The following is a 21,413-nucleotide window of genomic DNA, read 5'->3' as shown; positions in this document are numbered from 1 at the left end:
GAGAGGAGGTGCAGCGGTTGTCGGTCTGGTGTAGGGAGAACAATTTGATCCTCAACACCTCAAAGACAAAGGAGATGGTGGTGAACTATAGAAGGAGGAAAACAGTCATCCAGCCAATGGTCATCGATGGGGACTGTGTGGAGTGGGTCTCTCAATTTCGTTTTCTGGGCGTGTATTTGAGAGACGACCTGACTTGGAGCACAAATACTATGGCTACCATCAAGAAGGCACAGCAGAGACTCTATTTCCTGAGGGTTCTCAGGAATAACCATCTGCCACAGAGACTGCTGGTGTCGTTCTATCGCTGCTCCATAGAGAGCATTTTGACCTACTGTCTGTGTGTGTGGTTTTCCAGCTGCACAGTCACAGACAGGAAAGCTCTCCAGAGGGTCGTCACCACAGCCCAGAACATCACTGGTTGTCTCTTGCCTTCATTAGAGGAACTGTATACAAGTTGTTGTCTCAGGAAGGCAAGGACTATAATCAGAGACCCCTCCCATCCTGGACACTATTTGTTTGAATTATTGCCATCAGGCAGACGATACAGGGCACTTAAGGCCAGAACAAACAGACTTAAAAATAACTTTGTGGGAAGCGCTATTTGTGCACTGAATGCTGCTGGACCTGCCATTTTATGATTGTGATTGAGTGTTTTTAACTAGGTTTTATGTAGAATTTTTAGGGTTATTTATTTATTTTATTTATTTATTTTAAATGCGCTTTTAAGAGATTGTTTTTAATTTCATTGTCATGCACAGTATTTTTTATGGTGTCATGTACAATGATAATAATAAATTCTATTCTATTCTATTCTATTCTTTGCCAGCATAAAAAGAATGTGTTTGACAGCACTCATTGGCCTGACCAATACTAAGAACAATAGGAAAGTCCAAGGACCTCAGTGAAGATCTAATAGGGGGAACTGTAGTTGGGAAGGTCTGTTGGAGTCATTTCTAAAGAACTGGAGATTCTAAGATCATCAGTTCAAACAGTTGTATGTAAGTACAAGTTAGTCAGATGTGTCGCCACTTTTCCAAGGTCTGGAAGAAGACACAAACCATCACCCTCAGATGAGAGGAAATTGGTTAGAATGTTCAGGAGCAACCCAGGAACCACCAAGGCTCAGGCCTGCCATGAACTGGAAACTGCTGGAACACCAGCATTACTGTCCACAGTGAAGTAAGTTTTACATCATGGTGGACTGAGGATGCTGACCAAGAAAGAAGCCAAAATCAACACCTTCAACCTAGAATGAAATTTGCAGCTCTCCACATGGATACGCCAAATGCCTTCTGGAGAAAGGTTTTATGCTCAGACAAGACAAAGATTTAGCTATTTGGCCACAATGACAACAGGTATGTGTGCAATGCACCAGTACCACTGTCACCAAAACAGCTACAGAGCATGGTGCTACCACTGCCATGCTTGACAGTTGGTACATTGTCAAACATGGCAGTGGTAGACAATTGGTACATTGTCAAGCATGGCGGTGGTAGCATCATGCTCTGTGGCTGTTTTGGTGCCAGTGGTACTGGTGCATTGCACAAAGTGGATGAAACAATGAAGAAGAAGAACTTCCTTCAAATTTTCAACGTTACCTCAGATCACCAACTAGACAGTTGAAACTCGGCCACAATTGGGTGTTCCAAAAGAACAACGATCCCAAGCACACATCAAAACAGGTTGTGGGATGGATAAAGCAGGCTAACATTAAGCTTCTGGAATGGCCTTCCCAAAGATCTGACCTCAAGTTTATGAAAATTTGTGGACTATGCTTCAAAGCTGGCTCCATGCCAGGAAACCAACCAAATGGGTACCGCAGTCTCGTTTGAGGGCAGGCCCTAAAGGGTTAAAATATGACGCATATGATGCAATAATCATGCATCCGGGGACAGCCAGCGCATGTCCCCATTAGAAACATGCCACTTTCTCTGAGTTTTTGGGCAAATTACACGGCAAACAAAGTGAAAATACAAAAAAAAGGCGATGATACATTAGAAAGAGACGTGTTGCAGTTTGTTTAAGACCCGGAGCTCAAACATGTTGAGGCGGTTGTGCAGGTGAGAGACTGCAGCTACACTGGCTAGCTGTGTAGGCTAACACTCACCGACCGACAGGGGACTGATCACCCCCGGCTGGGTCGCCCAAGTGAGGGTGTATGACTAAGACCCAAAACACCCAGTGATCTTGGGAGAGTCACTGAAGATGTGTCCAGGTTGCACCACTCGGTGTATTGCAGGTCTATGATCGATTTATTGATTGATTTTATTCTGCAATTTCAATATAAGCATACAGAGGTGAATGTGTCAATGATACACTGATAACACAATTAAGCATAAGAGAGAGATATACTTTACTGATCTCACAGTGGAGAAATTATGTTTACACTCCAGTTACCTCAGACAGCAATTAGTCCACAGTTATTACTTGTTTACCGTAATAATGGCACACATCAGAATTAAAGACAGAAATAAACGATTATTTTCATTGTGGTCCTTGTAAAATTATCACGTGACAAAATTGAGGGGCTTGATTGAACATGTACAAATTGTACATAAGACAATAGACAACAAATGAAATCAAATCAAATCAATTTTATTTATATAGCGCCAAATCACAACAAACAGTTGCCCCAAGGCGCTTTATATTGTAACTCAAAGCCATACAATAATTACGGAAAAACCCCAACGGTCAAAACGACCCCCTGTGAGCAAGCACTTGGCGACAGTGGGAAGGAAAAACTCCCTTTTAACAGGAAGAAACCTCCAGCAGAACCAGGCTCAGGGAGGGGCAGTCTCCTGCTGGGACTGGTTGGGGCTGAGAGAGAGAACCAGGAAAAAGACATGTTGTGCAGGGGAGCAGAGATCAGTCACTAATGATTAAATGCAGAGTGGTGCATACAGAGCAAAAAGAGAAAGAAACACTCAGTACATCATGGGAACCCCCCAGCAGTCTAAGTCTATAGCAGCATAACTAAGGGATGGTTCAGGGTCACCTGATCCAGCCCTAACTATAAGCTTTAGCAAAAAGGAAAGTTTTAAGCCTAATCTTAAAAGTAGAGAGGGTGTCTGTCTCCCTAATCCGAATTGGGAGCTGGTTCCAGAGGAGAGGAGCATGAAAGCTGAAGGCTCTGCCTCCCATTCTACTCTTACAAACCCTAGGAACTACAAGTAAGCCTGCAGTCTGAGAGCGAAGCGCTCTATTGGGGTGATGTGGTACTATGAGGTCCCTAAGATAAGATGGGACCTGATTATTCAAAACCTTATAAGTAAGAAGAAGAATTTTAAATTCTATTCTAGAATTAACAGGAAGCCAATGAAGAGAGGCCAATATGGGTGAGATATGCTCTCTCCTTCTAGTCCCCGTCAGTACTCTAGCTGCAGCATTTTGAATTAACTGAAGACTTTCAAACACTTAGCATTGTTAAATGTTAGCGATGTTTATGCTTACCTGAATAGTGACTGTGGTTGGACAAATGAAAGAATCAAGAAACACAAATGTGACGATGGCTATAGGATGTTTTACGACCGCCATGTCAAGCGTGAGGAACTTGGGAATATCAAAGCCTACCAACCCGTGTAAAGTCCGAACAGTGTCAGACAGCAGTACGACATTGCACGTGGTTGTTGTGTGCCACTTCAGGAGAAGTACAATCAGCGGGATATAGGTGTGTTGATTACAGGGTGACTCCCAAAAAACCCAGAACCCAAAAAAACTGTAATATGAGAGAAAAGGAAGGTTGGAGATTGGCCTATAATTAGCTAAGATAGCTGGGTCAAGTGATGGCTTTTTAAGTAATGGTTTAATTACTGCCACCTTAAAAGCCTGTGGTACATAGCCAACTAATAAAGATAGATTGATCATATTTAAGATCGAAGCATTAAATAAAGGTAGGGCTTCCTTGAGCAGCCTGGTAGGAATGGGGTCTAATAGACATGTTGATGGTTTGGATGAAGTAACTAATGAAAATAACTCAGACAGAACAATCGGAGAGAAAGAGTCTAACCAAATACCGGCATCACTGAAAGCAGCCAAAGATAACGATATGTCTTTGGGATGGTTATGAGTAATTTTTTCTCTAATAGTTACAATTTTATTAGCAAAGAAAGTCATGAAGTCATTACTAGTTAAAGTTAAAGGAATACTCGGCTCAATAGAGCTCTGACTCTTTGTCAGCCTGGCGACGGTGCTGAAAAGAAACCTGGGGTTGTTCTTATTTTCTTCAATTAGTGATGAGTAGTAAGATGTCCTAGCTTTACGGAGGGCTTTTTTATAGAGCAACAGACTCTTTTTCCAGGCTAAGTGAAGATCTTCTAAATTAGTGAGACGCCATTTCCTCTCCAACTTACGGGTTATCTGCTTTAAGCTGCAAGTTTGTGAGTTATACCATGGAATCAGGCACTTCTGATTTAAGGCTCTCTTTTTCAGAAGAGCTACAGCATCCAAAGTTGTCCTCAATGAGGATATAAAACTATTGACAAGATAATCTAACTCACTCACAGAGTTTAGGTAGCTACTTTGCCCTGTGTTGGTATATGGCATTGGAGAACATAAAGAAGGAATCATATCCTTAAACCTAGTTACAGCGCTTTCTGAAAGACTTCTACTGTAATGAAACTTATTCCCCACTGCTGGGTAGTCCATCAGAGTAAATGTAAATGTTATTAAGAAATGATCAGACAGAAGGGGGTTTTCAGGGAATACTGTTAAGTCTTCAATTTCCATACCATAAGTCAGAACAAGATCTAAGGTATGATTAAAGTGGTGGGTGGACTCATTTACATTTTGAGCAAAGCCAACTGAGTCTAACAATAGATTAAATGCAGCTTTGAGGCTGTCATTCTCAGCATCTGTGTGTATGTTAAAATCGCCCACTATAATTATCTTATCTGAGCTAAGCACTAAGTCAGACAAAAGGTCCGAAAATTCACAGAGAAACTCACAGTAACAACCAGGTGGACGATAGATAACAACAAATAAAACTGGTTTTGGGGACTTCCAATTTGGATGGACAAGACTAAGAGTCAAACTTTCAAATGAATTAAAGCTCTGTCTGGGTTTTTGATTAATTAATAAGATGGAGTGGAAGATTGCTGCTAATCCTCCGCCTCGGCCCGTGCTACGAGCGTTCTGGCAGTTAGTGTGACTCGGGAGTGTTGACTCATTTAAACTAACATATTTATCCTGCTGTAACCAGGTTTCTGTAAGGCAGAATAAATCAATATGTTGATCAATTATTATATCATTTACTAACAGGGACTTAGAAGAGAGAGATCTAATGTTTAATAGACCACATTTAACTGTTTTAGTCTGTGGTGCAGCTGAAGGTGCTATATTATTTTTTCTTTTGGAATTTTTATGCTTAAATAGATTTTTGCTGGTTATTGGTGGTCTGGGAGCAGGCACCGTCTCTACAGGGATGGGGTATTTGGAGGATGGCAGGGGGAGAGAAGTTGCAGAGAGGTGTGTAAGACTACAACTCTGCTTCCTGGTCCCAAACCTGGATAGTCACGGTTTGGAGGATTTAAGAAAATTGGCCAGATTTCTAGAAATGAGAGCTGCTCCATCCAAAGTGGGATGGATGCCGTCTCTCCTAACAAGACCAGGTTTTCCCCAGAAGCTTTGCCAATTATCTATGAAGCCCACCTCATTTTTTGGACACCACTCAGCCAGCCAGCAATTCAGGGAGAACATGCAGCTAAAAATGTCACTCCCGGTCTGATTGGGGAGGGGCCCAGAGAAAACTACAGAGTCCGACATTGTTTTTGCAAAGTTACACACCGATTCAATATTAATTTTAGTGACCTCCGATTGGTGTAACCGGGTGTCATTACTGCCGATGTGAATTACAATCTTACCAAATTTACGCTTAGCCTTAGCCAGCAGTTTCAAATTTCCTTCAATGTCGCCTGCTCTGGCCCCCGGAAGACATTTGACTATGGTTGCTGGTGTCGCTAACTTCACATTTCTCAAAACAGAGTCGCCAATAACCACTCGGCGGGTGTGTCGCCGAGTGGGGAAAAACGGTTAGAGATGTGAACGGGTTGGCGGTGTACACGGGGCTTCTGTTTAGGACTACACTTCCTCCTCACAGTCACGCAGTCGGCCTGCTTTCCCGGCTGCTCGGGATCTGCTGGAGGGGAAGTAACGGCGGCTAAGCTACCTTGGTCCGCACCGACTACAGGGGCCTGGCTAGCTGTAGGATTTTCCAAGGTGCGGAGCCGAGTCTCCAATTCGCCCAGCCTGGCCTCCAAAGCTACGAATAAGCTACACTTATTACAAGTACCATTACTGCTAAAGGAGGCCGAGGAACAACTAAACATTTCACACCCAGAGCAGAAAAGTGCGGGAGAGACAGGAGAAGCCGCCATGCTAAACCGGCTAAGAGCTAGTAGCTGTGCTAAACTAGCGGATTCCTAAAAACAAAGTGAATAATGTGTAAATAATTTAGAGGTGATTCAGCAGAGGGAGTGCTTTAGTTAAGGCATGTGAAGATTACACTGTGAAACAAATCGTTATCTAGTTAACTAGATCAATCTAACTGCGCATATTAAACAGCTAACAGATACAGCAAAACACCGCTGTGCTCCAGAACAGGAAGTGATACAATACTGCAGTGAGAGCCAACCACCAGTAGGGGCAGAGGACATCTTAACAATTAATGTAAGTAATTAACAATAAATGTATAATTATATATTAAATTGAATTTAATTAAATTGAAGATTTATTTTGAGCATATCAAAAGAAAAATAAAACAACAGACAATGTAAAATTATACATACATACATACATACATAATGTATATAGTTTGCACTGGGATACCAATTTCAAATTGTAAAGAAGACAATACTCATACGGCTGAAGGTATTTTAGTATTGCGTTATATTTTACACTACAGACAACTGCAATTGCCACTGATAAAGTGCTTTTGAGCACATGACTAATGTCAACCCAGTCTCATGGCAAATCATGATTCAGCAGCACGAAATATACATTAATCTATTGGTTCGTGATATTGTGACGAAAAGCACCTCATTTTCATCACGGCAGCACAAATTCATTCTAAGTCAGAATGCCAGTCTGTTGTTGAATGAAACTCCTTGGGTTAAATAAGGCTTCTTTTCTGCAGTGAATCCAGATTATTTTGTGATGTCTTTGCCGATGTGAACTTCAGTGCTCTGGATAAACCCGTCAAAGTCAGATGTGACCTTTATTCAATTCAATTTTCCTTCAAATCCTGGGAAATTGTTTTCAGTGATATTGGATAATATTCTTTGGTTGGCTGTAAGCAAACATAATAGCAAGGCTGTGGGCTTCTGGATGAAACAGCAAACACAAACAGTACTTGGTAAAATGTACTAATCGGTAAAATGCTGCATAATGTAAAGTATTTTCTCTTTGTGCTACAGTGTTTAATGGCTCAGCATTCTATTAGATGACTCATTTTCTCGCTACTTTTTCTGAATTCATATGTCTGGATAACGAAAACAAAAATATGAAAAGAAAATGTGCTTCAATACAAAAAAAAGGCATAAAAAGAAAAAACGTTGTTCATCATCACTAAGGCTAGCTATGGTTTCAGGTTCAGGGACTGGGCGACCATCATCCACCTCCTCTACATTGATGATATCTAACTGTATGCCAAGTGTGAAGAGAGACATCAATTCTCTGATCCACCTTACCGAGATATTCAGCAATGACATTGGCATGACAAACTGACTGGACAACTGTGACTGAATGGTGGTAAAGAGGGGGAAGGTGGATAAAACTGAAGGAGGGAAATCACCAGAAGGCAGCAGATCGGTAAGACCGTTACTGATACCTTCGTATCCCACATGCCCCACATTTATTGCATTATTCTGTAGTCTCTTGTTTTGTCTTTCTGTTCATTTATTTTTGGTGTAGTCATAGTTTATGTTGTCATCTCTTTATCGGTTATTGCATTTACTTTTATACGTTAAGCAGTATGAGTGCCATTCTAGTTATAATTATTGATCTCCTTGTTTTCCGCTTTTAGACCAGTCATGTTATTTCCCAGCTTTGCCCCTTTTTGTTTTGTTCACATTAATTATTGTTTGTCTTGAGCGTGTCACATTTTTCACCATTGGTTTTTCTGTCACTTATTTATCTTGCCCCAGTCCACTTTGTTTTTGTCTCACTGCACTCTCTTGCACCTGCACACCTTTTCCTCATTTCCATCTTGATTGGCCTGCCCCCTATTTAAGACCTCACAGTTCTACAGCTCACCACCAGATTGTTGGTTTTGTATCACTTTCCAGCCTTTGTCCCTTGCTCCATTTTGTCCTGTTTCTGCCTGCTGGTATTTTGACTTTGCCTTGTTTTTGATCTCTGGTTTGTCTTTGCCTCTGATAGCCTTAACACCGTGTATTTTGACCTGTGCCTGTTTATCGAACCACGCCTCAGCCTCTCGTCTATCTGCTACCTTTGCCTCGCTGCTGGACCACCCATGTACCAACCCCTGCTTGTTGTACTTATTAAACCTTTTTTGAACTCTATCAGTCGTGTGAGTTTGCAGTTGTGTCCATCCAGTTTGTGCCATGCCTGATAAAAGCATAGCTTAAGCACAACATTTAAAAAAAATTAAGTAATTATATATGAAAATATTTGAGTTGACTTAATCAACACTTTGGCAGGGCTGGTGGACAAGTGGTTAGTGCGCTTGGTTTCGGTACAGAAGGTTCCCAGTTTAAACCCCACCCCTGCCACATTTCTCCATGATCTGCTGTGGTGACCCGAGTGAAAAACAAGGGAGCAGATGAAGGGACTTACTTTTACTTAATGAACACTTTAATTGTAATCATGAGGTACAAGTAGCATATAATTGAAACCTTTAAGTTCTGGGAACAATTGACTTTTAAGTTTAGGAACTCAAAAAATTTGTGGCAATTGATGACCTCAGTATTTTTGAGTTCTGCTAGCTTGTTCAGGTTTACAGTGTGTCAGAGACAATGAGTGACAGATGGGAGACGTATGGAGGCACATAAACAGGAAACAGTCTTGACAGCACTATCCATCATCATAACAAACAATATGAATGCAAACATGTTTTTTTTTAATATATTTATTTTACCTTTTATTTGCTTGGTTCATTTGCTTTTCATCAGTTTGATATGTGATCCTATGAAATGTTTTTTAGAAATGAACATTGCTATGATCATTACTGTGATACACTATCTTACTGAGAATAATCTCTTTGAGCCACTGCAGTCTTCTTTTTTTTTTTTTTTTTTTTAGAAATATGTTTATTGCCTTTTTCATTTTATACACAAGGTGACACTAGGAGACAATAAACAGAAATAATAAAATAAGTAACAAGATAAACAAAGCAACCAACAAGCAAACAAACAAACAGTGGCCCCTACAGAATGTGACATTTTTTCAGTTCAAAATACAAATGCTCGTTTAACGACTGATGAAATTTTCAGTCCCATGTATGTTATAAAAAGTTCCCAAGTTTTATGGAAGACATCATCCTTGTGGTGTAGTCGGCAGGTGAGATAGTCCAAGGAAACATAACTGAAAACAGTTTTATACCGTTGTGTCTTACTGGGAATCTGGTCTGAAATCCAATTAATAAGCAAACACTTTCTGGCACAAAAAGTAAGCATTTGGTACAGTTTCTTATGAGATTTGTCAGTAATAATAGGGTCATTTAACCCAAGCAGCAAAAACAAGGGGTTGCAGTTCAAATTGGTTGAAAATATTTTGTTCAGTTCCTGTCCGATCATTTTGAGCACGACCAAAAACAATGAGTAAGAGTGCCAGTCTCAACTTTACACTTTAAACATAACGGGGAAGAATCAGGTTTGAATTTGTGGCGAAGATACGGAGAAATATGGGCTCTATGGAGAATCATGAGTTGAGTCGCTCTAACTCTATTACAGACACAAAGTTTTTGCATTGCTCCAAGTATCCTTCCACTCATCCTCAGAAATGACACAGTTAAGTTCCTTTTCCCACACTTCCCTCAAATGTGAGGTGTGAACTGTAGAGTACCTTTTAAGAATATTATAAAATATTCTAATGGAGCCAGGTGACTCATTTGAAAAGATTTGCCTTTCTGTGTCTGATATGTCTTGTTACACAGGATCCGTAACATTCCTTCGAATAAAATCCCTCACCTGGAGATATTGATAAAAATCCTTCCAAGGAATATCAAATTTTCTTTTTAACTGATTGAAAGACATAAAAACATGTCCCTCGAAAAAGTCCTTAATTTTAGATAAACCTTTATGGGCCCAATTTTGAAATCTGTTATCTGCCATGCCAGGTGCAAACTCGGGATTCTTCCATAATGGTATGCAGTCTGCTTTTAGAAAATATCATTCCACAGAGACGGCTCTCACTAAAGTGGTGAATGATCTTCTGCTTACAATGGATTCGGACACCACTACGGTTCTGTTGCTGTTAGATCTCAGTGCTGCATTTGATACAGTGGATCATCATATTCTACTTGATAGGCTGGAAAATCATTTTGGGATTACTGGGAGTGCCCTTGTATGGCTGATGTCATACTTGACCAGTCGTTCTCACTGTGTTTTGTACAGTAACACTACCTCTAACCTTAGTGACATGAAATTTGGGGTTCCACAGTGTTCTGTCTTAGGCCCCCTTCTTTTCTCCCTTTATATAGCACCCCTTGGGCACATATTGCGGCGTTTTGGGATTACCTTTCACTGCTATGCAGATGATACTCAGTTATACATGCCGATAACTGCTGGTAATCTCGTTCACATAAAATCCTTAGAAGATTGCCTTGCAGCAGTGAGAAGTTGGATGTCTAGAAACTTCCGACTTTTAAACGCTGATAAGACTGAAATGATGGTTCTTGGTCCACCGAGAGAACGGCATCAATTTGACCAGTTAACGCTCAGCCTTGGCTCGTGTGTCATACATCACACTGACAAAGTGAGGAACCTTGAGGTAATTTTTGATCCTTCATTGTCCTTTGGCCTCCACATTAGAAATATTACTAGGACTGCTTTCTTCCACCTTTGAAATATAGCGAAGATTCGTCCCATCCTGTCTATGGCTGATGCTGAGACCCTGATCCATGCGTTCATCTCTTCTAGATTGGACTACTGCAATGTTCTATTTTCTGGTTTACCGCAGTCTAGCATTAGGGGTCTCCAATTGGTTCAAAATGCTGCAGCCAGACTTTTGACACAAAGCAGAAAGTACAACCACATTACACCCATTTTGGCATCCCTTCACTGGCTTCCTGTCCCAGTGAGATCAGATTTTAAGGTTCTGCTACTAACCTATAAAATTATTCATGGACTGGCACCTCCCTACCTAGCTGACCTAATTAAACCTTACGTACCGGCCCGGGCTTTACGTCCTCAGGGTGCAGGACTACTTTGTGTCCCTGAGGTGAATAAGAAGTCTGCGGGTCACAGAGTTTTCTCTTATTGTGCCCCTGCTCTGTGGAATGATCTCCCAGTGTCAATAAAACAGTCAGATTCTGTGGAGATTTTCAAGTCCAGACTTAAGACACACTTATTTTCCCTTTCATATGGCTAGCATACTGGTACAGTTTTGTTTTACGCTTTTTACTCTTTTAATTCATTTATTAGTAATTGGAGTGGGCCGCGGCCTCAACTTTACAACTCAACTCTTAGTGAAGTTTAGGGCTAGTGGCCGGCGATCACCTTAGTATTTCTCTGTTTTGCTTGTTGGCTAATGCTTGCAAATTATACTGTATTTTTTGTCTTTCTGATGCCTGATTCTGTTTTTTCTCTGTTTAAGGTGCAGCTCCATCCAGAGATGGGAGTTGTATTCGTGTTGGCGATCCTCCTATCCTGTGCGCCAATAGCATTTCTTGTATATTCATCCATGAATTGTTCTGTAATTTATGTTTGTAGCATGGCCCAAGCAGAGGGTTACCCCTTTGAGTCTGGGCTGCTTGAGGTTTCTTCCTCAGAGGGAGTTTTTCCTTACCACTGTTGCTCTGGGGGTTGGTAAGGTTAGACCTTACCTGTGTGAAGCGCTTTGAGGCAACTCTGTTGTGATTTGGCGCTATATAAATGAAAATAAATTGAAAAAATTAAATTGAAAATCATTAATATTATTACACAGAATTCCTAATGAGGTCACAGAATGGTGGTGGGCAACAGAACTCGGTTAACCAGGGATAGCAACCAGTCTTTATTAAAAGGTTCCTTTGGAGGATCTTTCTGTACTGCTAAAATTATTATTTTTTGGTCAAATGAAGGGTTAAATAGGGAGAGTCACATGACAAGTATCACTTGGGTTGTGAGTGACCATCACCTATGGCATTTTGGCCATGTGGTGCATTTTTGTGGGTGTGGAGTTTGTATGTTCTCCCTGTGTTTGTGTGGGTTCCCTCCTGGTGCTCCAGCTTCCTCCCACTTCCAAAGACCTGATGAATCGGTGAATTGGAAACTTTAAATTGACCATCATAACTGTGTGGATGTGTGTGAATGAGTTTGTTTGTCTACATGGCCCTGCAATAGACTAGCATCCTGTACAGGGTGTACCCCACCTCTCGCCCTGTGACTGTTGGGATACACGCCAGACACCCGTGACGCTTAACTGGAGTAAGTGGATATAGAGAATGAATGAATGAACCAGCAAGCAGATGGCTCAGTGTTGAGGACCCCAGCAACTGAAAAAGGCCAAGGAGATACCTGCATTTCACCTGCTTGCAGCAGGTTGGTGGTTACTTTCATGCAAGTGGGAATGGACTGGTTGTCATCACTCAAGGCGATTCATCAGAAATAACCTAAATCAGATTTTGCATCCTTGTTGTTACAAATACTACTGAGCAACAAGAAATAATTGCAAATGCAGTTGTTGATAATATCTACATTAACAAGCAATTAAACGTGCAAAATAAAAAATAAATTCTTCAGATTGCAACATTTAACAGGGAGAATTTATATAATTTTGGAAACCATTAATATTTTTTATTTTAAAAAAAAATGGGGAGCTATCCCACCTGGACCTCCCTCCTTTTTGACCATTACTGGCTATTGTGCATCACACAACTTCATTTATTGCACCCTCCCACCTCCATGTTTTTTTTTCTTCTGCAGCCTATGTCTAGTTTATCATAACTTCTTATTTCATATGGAAGGTGAAGTTGCGCATCAGTACAAATATTGGTTAATAGAATAGAATAGACTTTATTGTCATTGTATGAGATACAACGAAATTGGGGGTGCTCCCACAGAGCTACTGTACATAACAAAAAAAACAAGACATCTAAAACGGATCTTGTGATTGAGCAGGGGCGTGTGCATGTGTGTGTCGCTCTGTGCGCACCTCATGCGAGGTGCGGTGAAGGCGGCGCAGAGCGCAGCTGCTCGTGCGTTAAAAGCCACACGCACATTTGAAGAAGTCAGAAGGAAAAACATCCAGAGGGAGGGGGAGAATGCGCGCATGTGACCGACACTGGACGTCTCCGTTTAAGAGAATCTCTCCATCAGAGGCTGCGTTTTTAAACTCAAACCCCGCATGCCTTGTCACAGCGCCATGCGAGCGGGAGAGACGCGCCCAGTGCCATGCTGAACAACTGCCCGACTCTCCTGCTCGCTCTGGCCGCGGCTGCCGGACTCCTCGTGCGATGTCAGGGCTGGAGCGAAGAAGACTCGCTCCTGCCGCCCATCAACTCCTCCAACAGGTTCCTGGCCAACCTGGAGGTGGACGTGCGCTTCTCCAAGAGGTCGGTGGAGGAGAGCGACGCCTCGCCGCCGGACGCGTCCTCGTCCTCCGCGCTGCAGACTCTGTCCCAGTGCAACGTGAGTGTGCAGAGACTCCTGCCCACGTCGCTGGTGGCGCGCTGGGACAGCAGCTTCGGCTTCCAGTGTGACGTGCTCATCTACACCACCAACAACCACGGAAGGGCTTTTTTTTCCGCCTCCTTCAACAGGGTCATCTCGCCCGTGCTCGTCGAGCACCTCGGGGTCTCCGGGGGTCAGCAGGAGATGCGGTTGTGCGTGGGCTGCGGGATGTCCCGGTACCGCCGGTTCGGACAGGGCAAGGCCAGGGGCCAGCAGAGCGGGGATCAGATCGCCTTCTGCTGCGTGGATTTCAGCCTCGACGAGCTGAAGGGCGACAAAAGTTGGAGGCTGAACAGAAAACCCATCGAGTCCACACTTGTGGCTTGTTTCATGACTTTGGTGATTATTGTGTGGAGCGTTGCTGCCCTCATTTGGCCGGTGCCGATCATTGCAGGATTCCTGCCCAACGGGATGGAGCAGAGAAGACCCAGATAATTAGATCATCGTTAATTAGCCTGTGCTGCCTATATACTATAATTGTAGCCATTCAAGTGTTGAGGATGAACGAGGTTTGGAGAACTTTTTGATTAACTTGCGGTGTTTAATAGACCTCCTTTTCTAGGCATTATATAGACAATCTGTAAGGGGACCAACACCAGTGTGTTTTCTATGTTTTAGACCTTCCTATAGACTTATTAGCGTTATTTATTCTCTTAAAAGCAGTGTTTCTATTGTTTTTAATCTTTCTAGAATTCTTTGCCTTACCCCCTGTGCAGGACTTTTGCACTAAAAATAACCTTTAAAGTGTGAGTTTACATATATAACCTAATTAGTCGCGTTTAACGACTGTGTTTTCCAATACATTCTAAAAATAGATATTGTATAACATAGAGAGACTTTCAATATTCAGATCATGTTATATTTATAATGTCCAGTAACGTGCTTATTTGTATATTCATGTTAAAATGGTTTAAATTTAAATAAAAGCATAAAAGGTAATGCCATGGGTTTTTTTTTTTTCCTTGTCTGACGTCAGATTTCATTTATATTTCGGCAGAGTCAAGACCGTACATTTAGGTGGATAATCTACGGCCACATATATATATTTTACATTGAATAAATTGTGCATAAATAAATGCTGGCTTTAGTCCACACTATGTTTTTTTTTTTGTTGTTTGTTTCCATACATGCATACTGTATCAAAGGACATTAAAACTCTGAAATTAAACATGCTTCATTCCCAAACAAGAGCAGAACAGGATTTACATTACATAACAAACAGGCGTTTATTGTAGATTATTGTCCTACCAAAAAAAAAAAAGCCTCAAAAAAATGTGAAATTGTATTTATTTATTTGCCAATCCAGACAAGCAGCATATAATTTTTTTTAGATTTTTACTTAAATTATTATTAGTAAATTGCAAGATTTTCATTAGATGTCATGGGATTACAATTTCCTGCTTTTCTCTTTTTGTTAAATTGCTGGAATTTTTATTGACTTATTTCATCACTATAAATTGCATAATACTAGATTTTCGAGCGTTGACAGTTTGTTTAACCCCTGAGCGGCCTCTGCCACGCCCATGGCCACGCCCCTTTACCTGTGTGGCTGAAACACAACCAGGAAGCGAAGTTCGAGCGAGATGTGGCGCATTAAAGTGGACAAGAGAAGTTAAATCATCGCCCTGCTCCGCGTTTATTTCCTTCGGGATTTATTTTAAAGGGTGTAATTAAATAACAGAATGTCCTTATTGTTCTTTTTGCTCTTTCTGCTGCTCCCAGTCCTCAGTGTGTCAGGTAAGTTTTACTACTTCATTTTCTAACCAATAGGCCACATTCATATTCAACAGATTTTAGTTTTATTCCCTTTAAACAGTGTTCTTTAGATGGAGTCTGTGTTTCAGATATTCTTACTATTGCTGATGAAATGTAGAGATTTGAATCGCTTCAGTGACTTTGATTTCTTCAAATAGTTTTAAAAAGACATTGAATAGGTCCTGTGGTTTTAACCTAATTGAAGTGTTGTTCTGATCTGTTTTATTTGTGTTTGTTGTAGTTAGAAAAGTTCACAGTTGCTGTTGTTGGTCTGGTTTTGTGTTTCATCTTAAAGGTTGCCTCTATTGTGGTTATTTGACAACCATGGAAATGGATATTCACTCTGGCCACAAAAATAAACACGCCTGAACAATTTAAGAAGTGGAATATGGCAGATTTCCAACGTATTGGCCTGTTGATGAATGCAGGCGAGTGTTAGCCTTTACCTCCTTCTTTGCTCAGGCTCTTAGTAAGAGGTCTGGACCAGGATCTACCATAACAGCTTTTCCTCTGGCACTTTTGTTTGCACATGCGTGGTGGGTCAAATATGGGTCCAGACCTCTGCCGTGTGTTCCAGCTGTTGTCCTCTCATGGTCTGGACTTACTGCTGGACAGCAGCATTCATGGTATTACAAACCTCAATAAATCTGTTGGCTGCCCCCATTTTTTGCATGGGGTCACTACAGCAGATCCAGTATGGATCGTCGTTCATTTGGCACACCTTTCACAACAGATGTTTTTCCTGATGGAATTTCAAATGATCCAAGGGCCATCTTTTTGGAAGGCAAGCGTGCTAACCACTAGTGCCATCATGCTGTGGGTTCTGGACCTATAGGGACTTCAAATTTGACAATGGCTAAGCATCAGTGACTATGTTTACATGCCATTAATATTCGGGTTATGGTCAATATTCCGGTTTCTGAATCATTAGGAATAACCCGTTTACATGCTTAAGCAGACAGAGTTACTCCTGAATACATGGTCACTGGTATCATTTGGAATATCCCCATCTAAACAGCGACGCATGGGCAACGTCCAGACGCACGGAGAACGTCATCATCATCATCATCAATTTTATTTATATAGCGCCAAATCACAACAAACAGTTGCCCCAAGGCGCTTTATATTGTAAGGCAAGGCCATACAATAATTACGTAAAAACCCCAACGGTCAAAACGACCCCCTGTGAGCAAGCACTTGGCGACAGTGGGAAGGAAAAACTCCCTTTTAACAGGAAGAAACCTCCAGCAGAACCAGGCTCAGGGAGGGGCAGTCTTCTGCTGGGACTGGTTGGGGCTGAGAGAGAGAACCAAGAAAAAGACATGCTGTGGAGGGGAGCAGAGATCAATCACTAATGATTAAATGCAGAGTGGTGCATACAGAGCAAAAAGAGAAAGAAACACTCAGTGCATCATGGGAACCCCCCAGCAGTCTAAGTCTATAGCAGCATAACTAAGGGATGGTTCAGGGTCACCTGATCCAATCCTAACTATAAGCTTTAGCAAAAAGGAAAGTTTTAAGCCTAATCTTAAAAGTAGAGAGGGTGTCTGTCTCCCTGATCTGAATTGGGAGCTGGTTCCACAGGAGAGGAGCCTGAAAGCTGAAGGCTCTGCCTCCCATTCTACTCTTACAAACCCTAGGAACTACAAGTAAGCCTGCAGTCTGAGAGCGAAGCGCTCTATTGGGGTGATATGGTACTATGAGGTCCCTAAGATAAGATGGGACCTGATTATTCAAAACCTTATAAGTAAGAAGAAGAATTTTAAATTCTATTCTAGAATTAACAGGAAGCCAATGAAGAGAGGCCAATATGGGTGAGATATGCTCTCTCCTTCTAGTCCCCGTTAGTACTCTAGCTGCAGCATTTTGAATTAACTGAAGGCTTTTCAGGGAACTTTTAGGACAACCTGATAATAATGAATTGCAATAGTCCAGCCTAGAGGAAATAAATGCATGAATTAGTTTTTCAGCATCACTCTGAGACAAGACCTTTCTAATTTTAGAGATATTGCGTAAATGCAAAAAAGCAGTCCTACATATTTGTTTAATATGCGCTTTGAATGACATATCCTGATCAAAAATGACTCCAAGATTTCTCACAGTATTATTAGAGGTCAGGGTAATGCCATCCAGAGTAAGGATCTGGTTAGACACCATGTTTCTAAGATTTGTGGGGCCAAGTACAATAACTTCAGTTTTATCTGAGTTTAAAAGCAGGAAATTAGAGGTCATCCATGTCTTTATGTCTGTAAGACAATCCTGCAGTTTAGCTAATTGGTGTGTGTCCTCTGGCTTCATGGATAGATAAAGCTGGGTATCATCTGCGTAACAATGAAAATTTAAGCAATGCCGTCTAATAATACTGCCTAAGGAAAGCATGTATAAAGTGAATAAAATTGGTCCTAGCACAGAACCTTGTGGAACTCCATAATTAACCTTAGTCTGTGAAGAAAATTCCCCATTTACATGAACAAATTGTAATCTATTAGATAAATATGATTCAAACCACCTCAGCGCAGTGCCTTTAATACCTATGGCATGCTCTAATCTCTGTAATAAAATTTTATGGTCAACAGTATCAAAAGCAGCACTGAGGTCTAACAGAACAAGCACAGAGATGAGTCCACTGTCTGAGGCCATAAGAAGATCATTTGTAACCTTCACTAATGCTGTTTCTGTACTATGATGAATTCTAAAACCTGACTGAAACTCTTCAAATAGACCATTCCTCTGCATATGATCAGTTAGTTGTTTTACAACTACCCTTTCAAGATTTTTTGAGAGAAAAGGAAGGTTGGAGATTGGCCTATAATTAGCTAAGATAGCTGGGTCAAGTGATGGCTTTTTAGTAATGGTTTAATTACTGCCACCTTAAAAGCCTGTGGTACATAGCCAACTAATAAAGATAGATTGATCATATTTAAGATCGAAGCATTAAATAATGGTAGGGCTTCCTTGAGCAGCCTGGTAGGAATGGGGTCTAATAGACATGTTGATGGTTTGGATGAAGTAACTAATGAAAATAACTCAGACAGAACAATCTGAGAGAGAGAGTCTAACCAAATACCGGCATCACTGAAAGCAGCCAAAGATAACGATACGTCTTTGGCAAATGTGTCATTTCCGTTTCTTCTTATTCTTTCTACCGTCAATAAAAGACATTATATTCATGTCTTTCACGATACTAATGAAGTATTCAGTTTCCTCCTCGCTCCAAAAGTGTGGTGCTGAGCTGCTGCATCTGGATTTCACCATACTTGTTTACCTCTGCTTCTGTGGTGTCCGGTGGGTTGCGCGCGCTGCATACAAGGAGTTGCCGTACTCAAAAGACCAAGATTCCTTGCGAATAGGGCATGCTCAGAGCACAAAATAATGTTCCTTTCTATGGGGATATGGCGATGCGCGTTTATATGACCTGATATTTGGGTTAGAAAAGGAGTAACCCAGGGGTCATATTCGGGTTTTTAAAAACTGGAATATGAGCATATTCGGGTTTTTGCGGGTGTTTACATGGCCGTGCGCAACCGGGTTATTGCTAATATTCTGGTTATGAAAGGGTTATTGGCTGCATGTAAACGTAGTCACTGTGAATGTTTTTTTATGTGTAATCTTTGCTCTTTTTTGCTCTTTGTGTGTAAATGTGTTCATTAATGCTATTTGTTAAACAAATTTTGAGCTGGGTTCACATTGCTGGTTTCACTTTTGTTTGCTCATTTTCTTGAGACACATTTAGGCTATGCCTTGTGGATTTTTGTTAGATTTCATTGTGTTTAAACTTTGTAATATTTTGTAATATTTTATTCTATTTTGTTAGAATATTAGAGGGGCACTCATTAGAGCACATATGTCCACCTAGGCACAACAAGGGAGTGCAGAGTGGCTGCTAATAGGCTGACAAAAACAAAAGTTGTCAATAACTATCACTATGGATTAATTAGTTATCTGTGAACAAAGACAAATTTGAACTTGTTGTGAATTTTGAAAGGTGAGCATTTGCTTGTCTTCCCACTTATTTTTAATATGCTTGTTTAAGTTGTTTTTATTCTGTATCAGACATGTTTTAACCGGTGTCACTGACCGAACGGTCCCCCTTAAAAATGGGTCCACCCTGCCTTCACTGCACATGCGTCATCAGCTGTGGTTCACCGATTATCACCTCCTTTCTGCTTAAAACTGCACTCCAGTCATCATCTGTCTCAGCGACAGATATCTGAAGCTTTAGTACAACAATCATTTCCACACAGATTCAGCATTATTTCATCATAAAAGATGGAGGAAGCGATCAGAGCGCCACGGCTACACGAGCTGCTAGCTCTTGTGTTTCCTGCGCTTCTGTCATTTCAAAGCGTCATAGATTTTCACCTCGTTTCTGCTTCAAACTGACTTTAGAATGATTTAAGAGGTTTTACCTTGACATCTTATGGTTAATAATCCCATTAATCCATTTAATTGCTTTGAGTGTAGATACTCCATCTCAGACGAGCTGCTGTGGTCGCAAATGACGCATGTGCAGTGAAGGCAGGGCAGACCAATTTTTAGGGGCGGACCGTTCGGTCTCCGACACCAGGTTTAAAGAGGTTATATAGTGCAAGTATTCACAGTGCTTCACTTTTTCCACATTTTCTTATGTAACAGCCCTATTCCAAAATGGATGAAAATCATTTTATTAACCTCAAAATTCTACACCAAATACCCCATGATGTCTATGTGAAGAAAGTTTATTTTCTTTTAGATTTTTGCAAATTTAGTAAAAATTTAAAAACTAAGGAATCTTGTCTACGTAAGTATTCACAGCCTTTGCCATGAGTCTTAAAATTGAGCTCAGGTGCATGCTGTTCCTGCTGATCATCCTTGAGATGTTTCTACAGCTTAATTGGAGTCCACCTTGGATAAATTCAGTTGATTGGACATGATTTGAAAAGACACACACCTGCTTCCCTCGGGTTTGGGGCGGCTCCCTGCGACCCTGTGGGGGGATTGTCAGGGGTGCATTCCGGCGCTGTCGGACCGCTCCCCTGTTGGTTTGCTGTGCTGTCTGGTGGCTGCGGGGGCTGCCTTTCCTGGCCCCATGCCCTTCCGCTCCCCCTTTTCTTCTGGCTCCCCCGGGGCCCTGCATCCTGGACCCACTTCCATCGTCGCTCGCAGCCGGCCACATGGCTTCTGATGTGCCGAAGTGGTCCATGTCCAGGGTTGGGAGGGTTACTTTAAAAATGTATTCCGATACAGTTACTAGTTGCCTGTTGAAAAATGTAATCAGTAATGTAATCCAAGTACCATAATATTAAAGTAATGTAATTTGATTACTTTCAATTACTTCTGGATTACGCCAATATCAAATATGCTAATACAGACAAAAGAAACTAAATAGAAATAGTCTTGACCACATAGTACAGTTTATTAAGCAAAAATAAAACTTTCTTTTACATGGCATGCTCTGTTTTACTTCACATTATGAATTAAGAGCACCCACAATATTGGTTTAAACACACCCAGTGTTCACCTGTTAAATTTTCCACAAAAAAATGCCAAACAAATGAAGGATAATGAAAACTCAGGCGTGTGCAGATGAATTTGTAATTAAAAGTGGCTTGCAGAACAATATACAAAACAAAAAATAGTCTGCTACTTGTTCAGTAAATTCGCACCATGTTTAACATATCAGTCCACTTATTGAACTTTCAAAATAAGAACAAAAGCATAATGAAAACCATTAAGTAAATCCTGTCAGTAAGGAGGTGTGGTCGCCATTTTAATTCCGGGCAAGTTAGTGATTTGTGTGCATAGAAGTTCAAGAAACAGGTGGAATATGCCGGAAAGCTGCGCATGTTGGCA

At 41.1% G+C, this 21,413-nt stretch overlaps 2 protein-coding genes and 1 long non-coding RNA gene across 5 annotated transcripts in view; 2 read left to right on the top strand and 1 right to left on the bottom strand.

Annotated features, from left to right (window-relative positions):
* Positions 1-134: 134 nt before the first annotated feature.
* On the bottom strand, positions 135-15,953 carry LOC117514631. The gene is made up of 3 exons (XR_004561912.1): positions 15,943-15,953; positions 7,023-7,031; positions 135-414 (listed from the first exon to the last, which is right to left on the bottom strand). It is a non-coding gene; the product is annotated as an uncharacterized LOC117514631 (long non-coding RNA).
* Positions 13,307-14,774, top strand: LOC117514630 (transmembrane protein 158). The gene has a single exon (XM_034175186.1). It carries the CDS (start codon positions 13,548-13,550, stop codon positions 14,259-14,261), a length of 714 nt encoding a protein of 237 aa, XP_034031077.1. The 5' UTR covers positions 13,307-13,547; the 3' UTR covers positions 14,262-14,774.
* LOC117514628 (CUB domain-containing protein 1-like) overlaps positions 15,374-21,413 on the top strand; it is a 39,415-nt gene continuing 33,375 nt past the window's right edge. For all 3 annotated transcript variants that reach the window (XM_034175182.1, XM_034175181.1, XM_034175180.1), the window contains exon 1: positions 15,374-15,563. In XM_034175182.1, coding sequence (XP_034031073.1) covers positions 15,509-15,563 — 55 coding nt within the window. In that variant the 5' untranslated portion in view covers positions 15,374-15,508. The remainder of the gene's footprint in view (positions 15,564-21,413) is intronic.

Source organism: Thalassophryne amazonica, chromosome 7 (genome assembly GCF_902500255.1).
Source record: "Thalassophryne amazonica chromosome 7, fThaAma1.1, whole genome shotgun sequence".
Classification (NCBI taxonomy): Eukaryota; Metazoa; Chordata; class Actinopteri; order Batrachoidiformes; family Batrachoididae; genus Thalassophryne; species Thalassophryne amazonica.
Note: the sequence above shows the minus strand (reverse complement) of the source record. Positions and strands in the feature narration are given on the sequence as shown.

What these genes read in the sequence shown, in the direction of transcription:
- LOC117514630 (XM_034175186.1), top strand. Translation starts at nt 13,548, where the DNA reads ATGCTGAACAACTGCCCGACTCTCCTGCTCGCTCTGGCCGCGGCTGCC.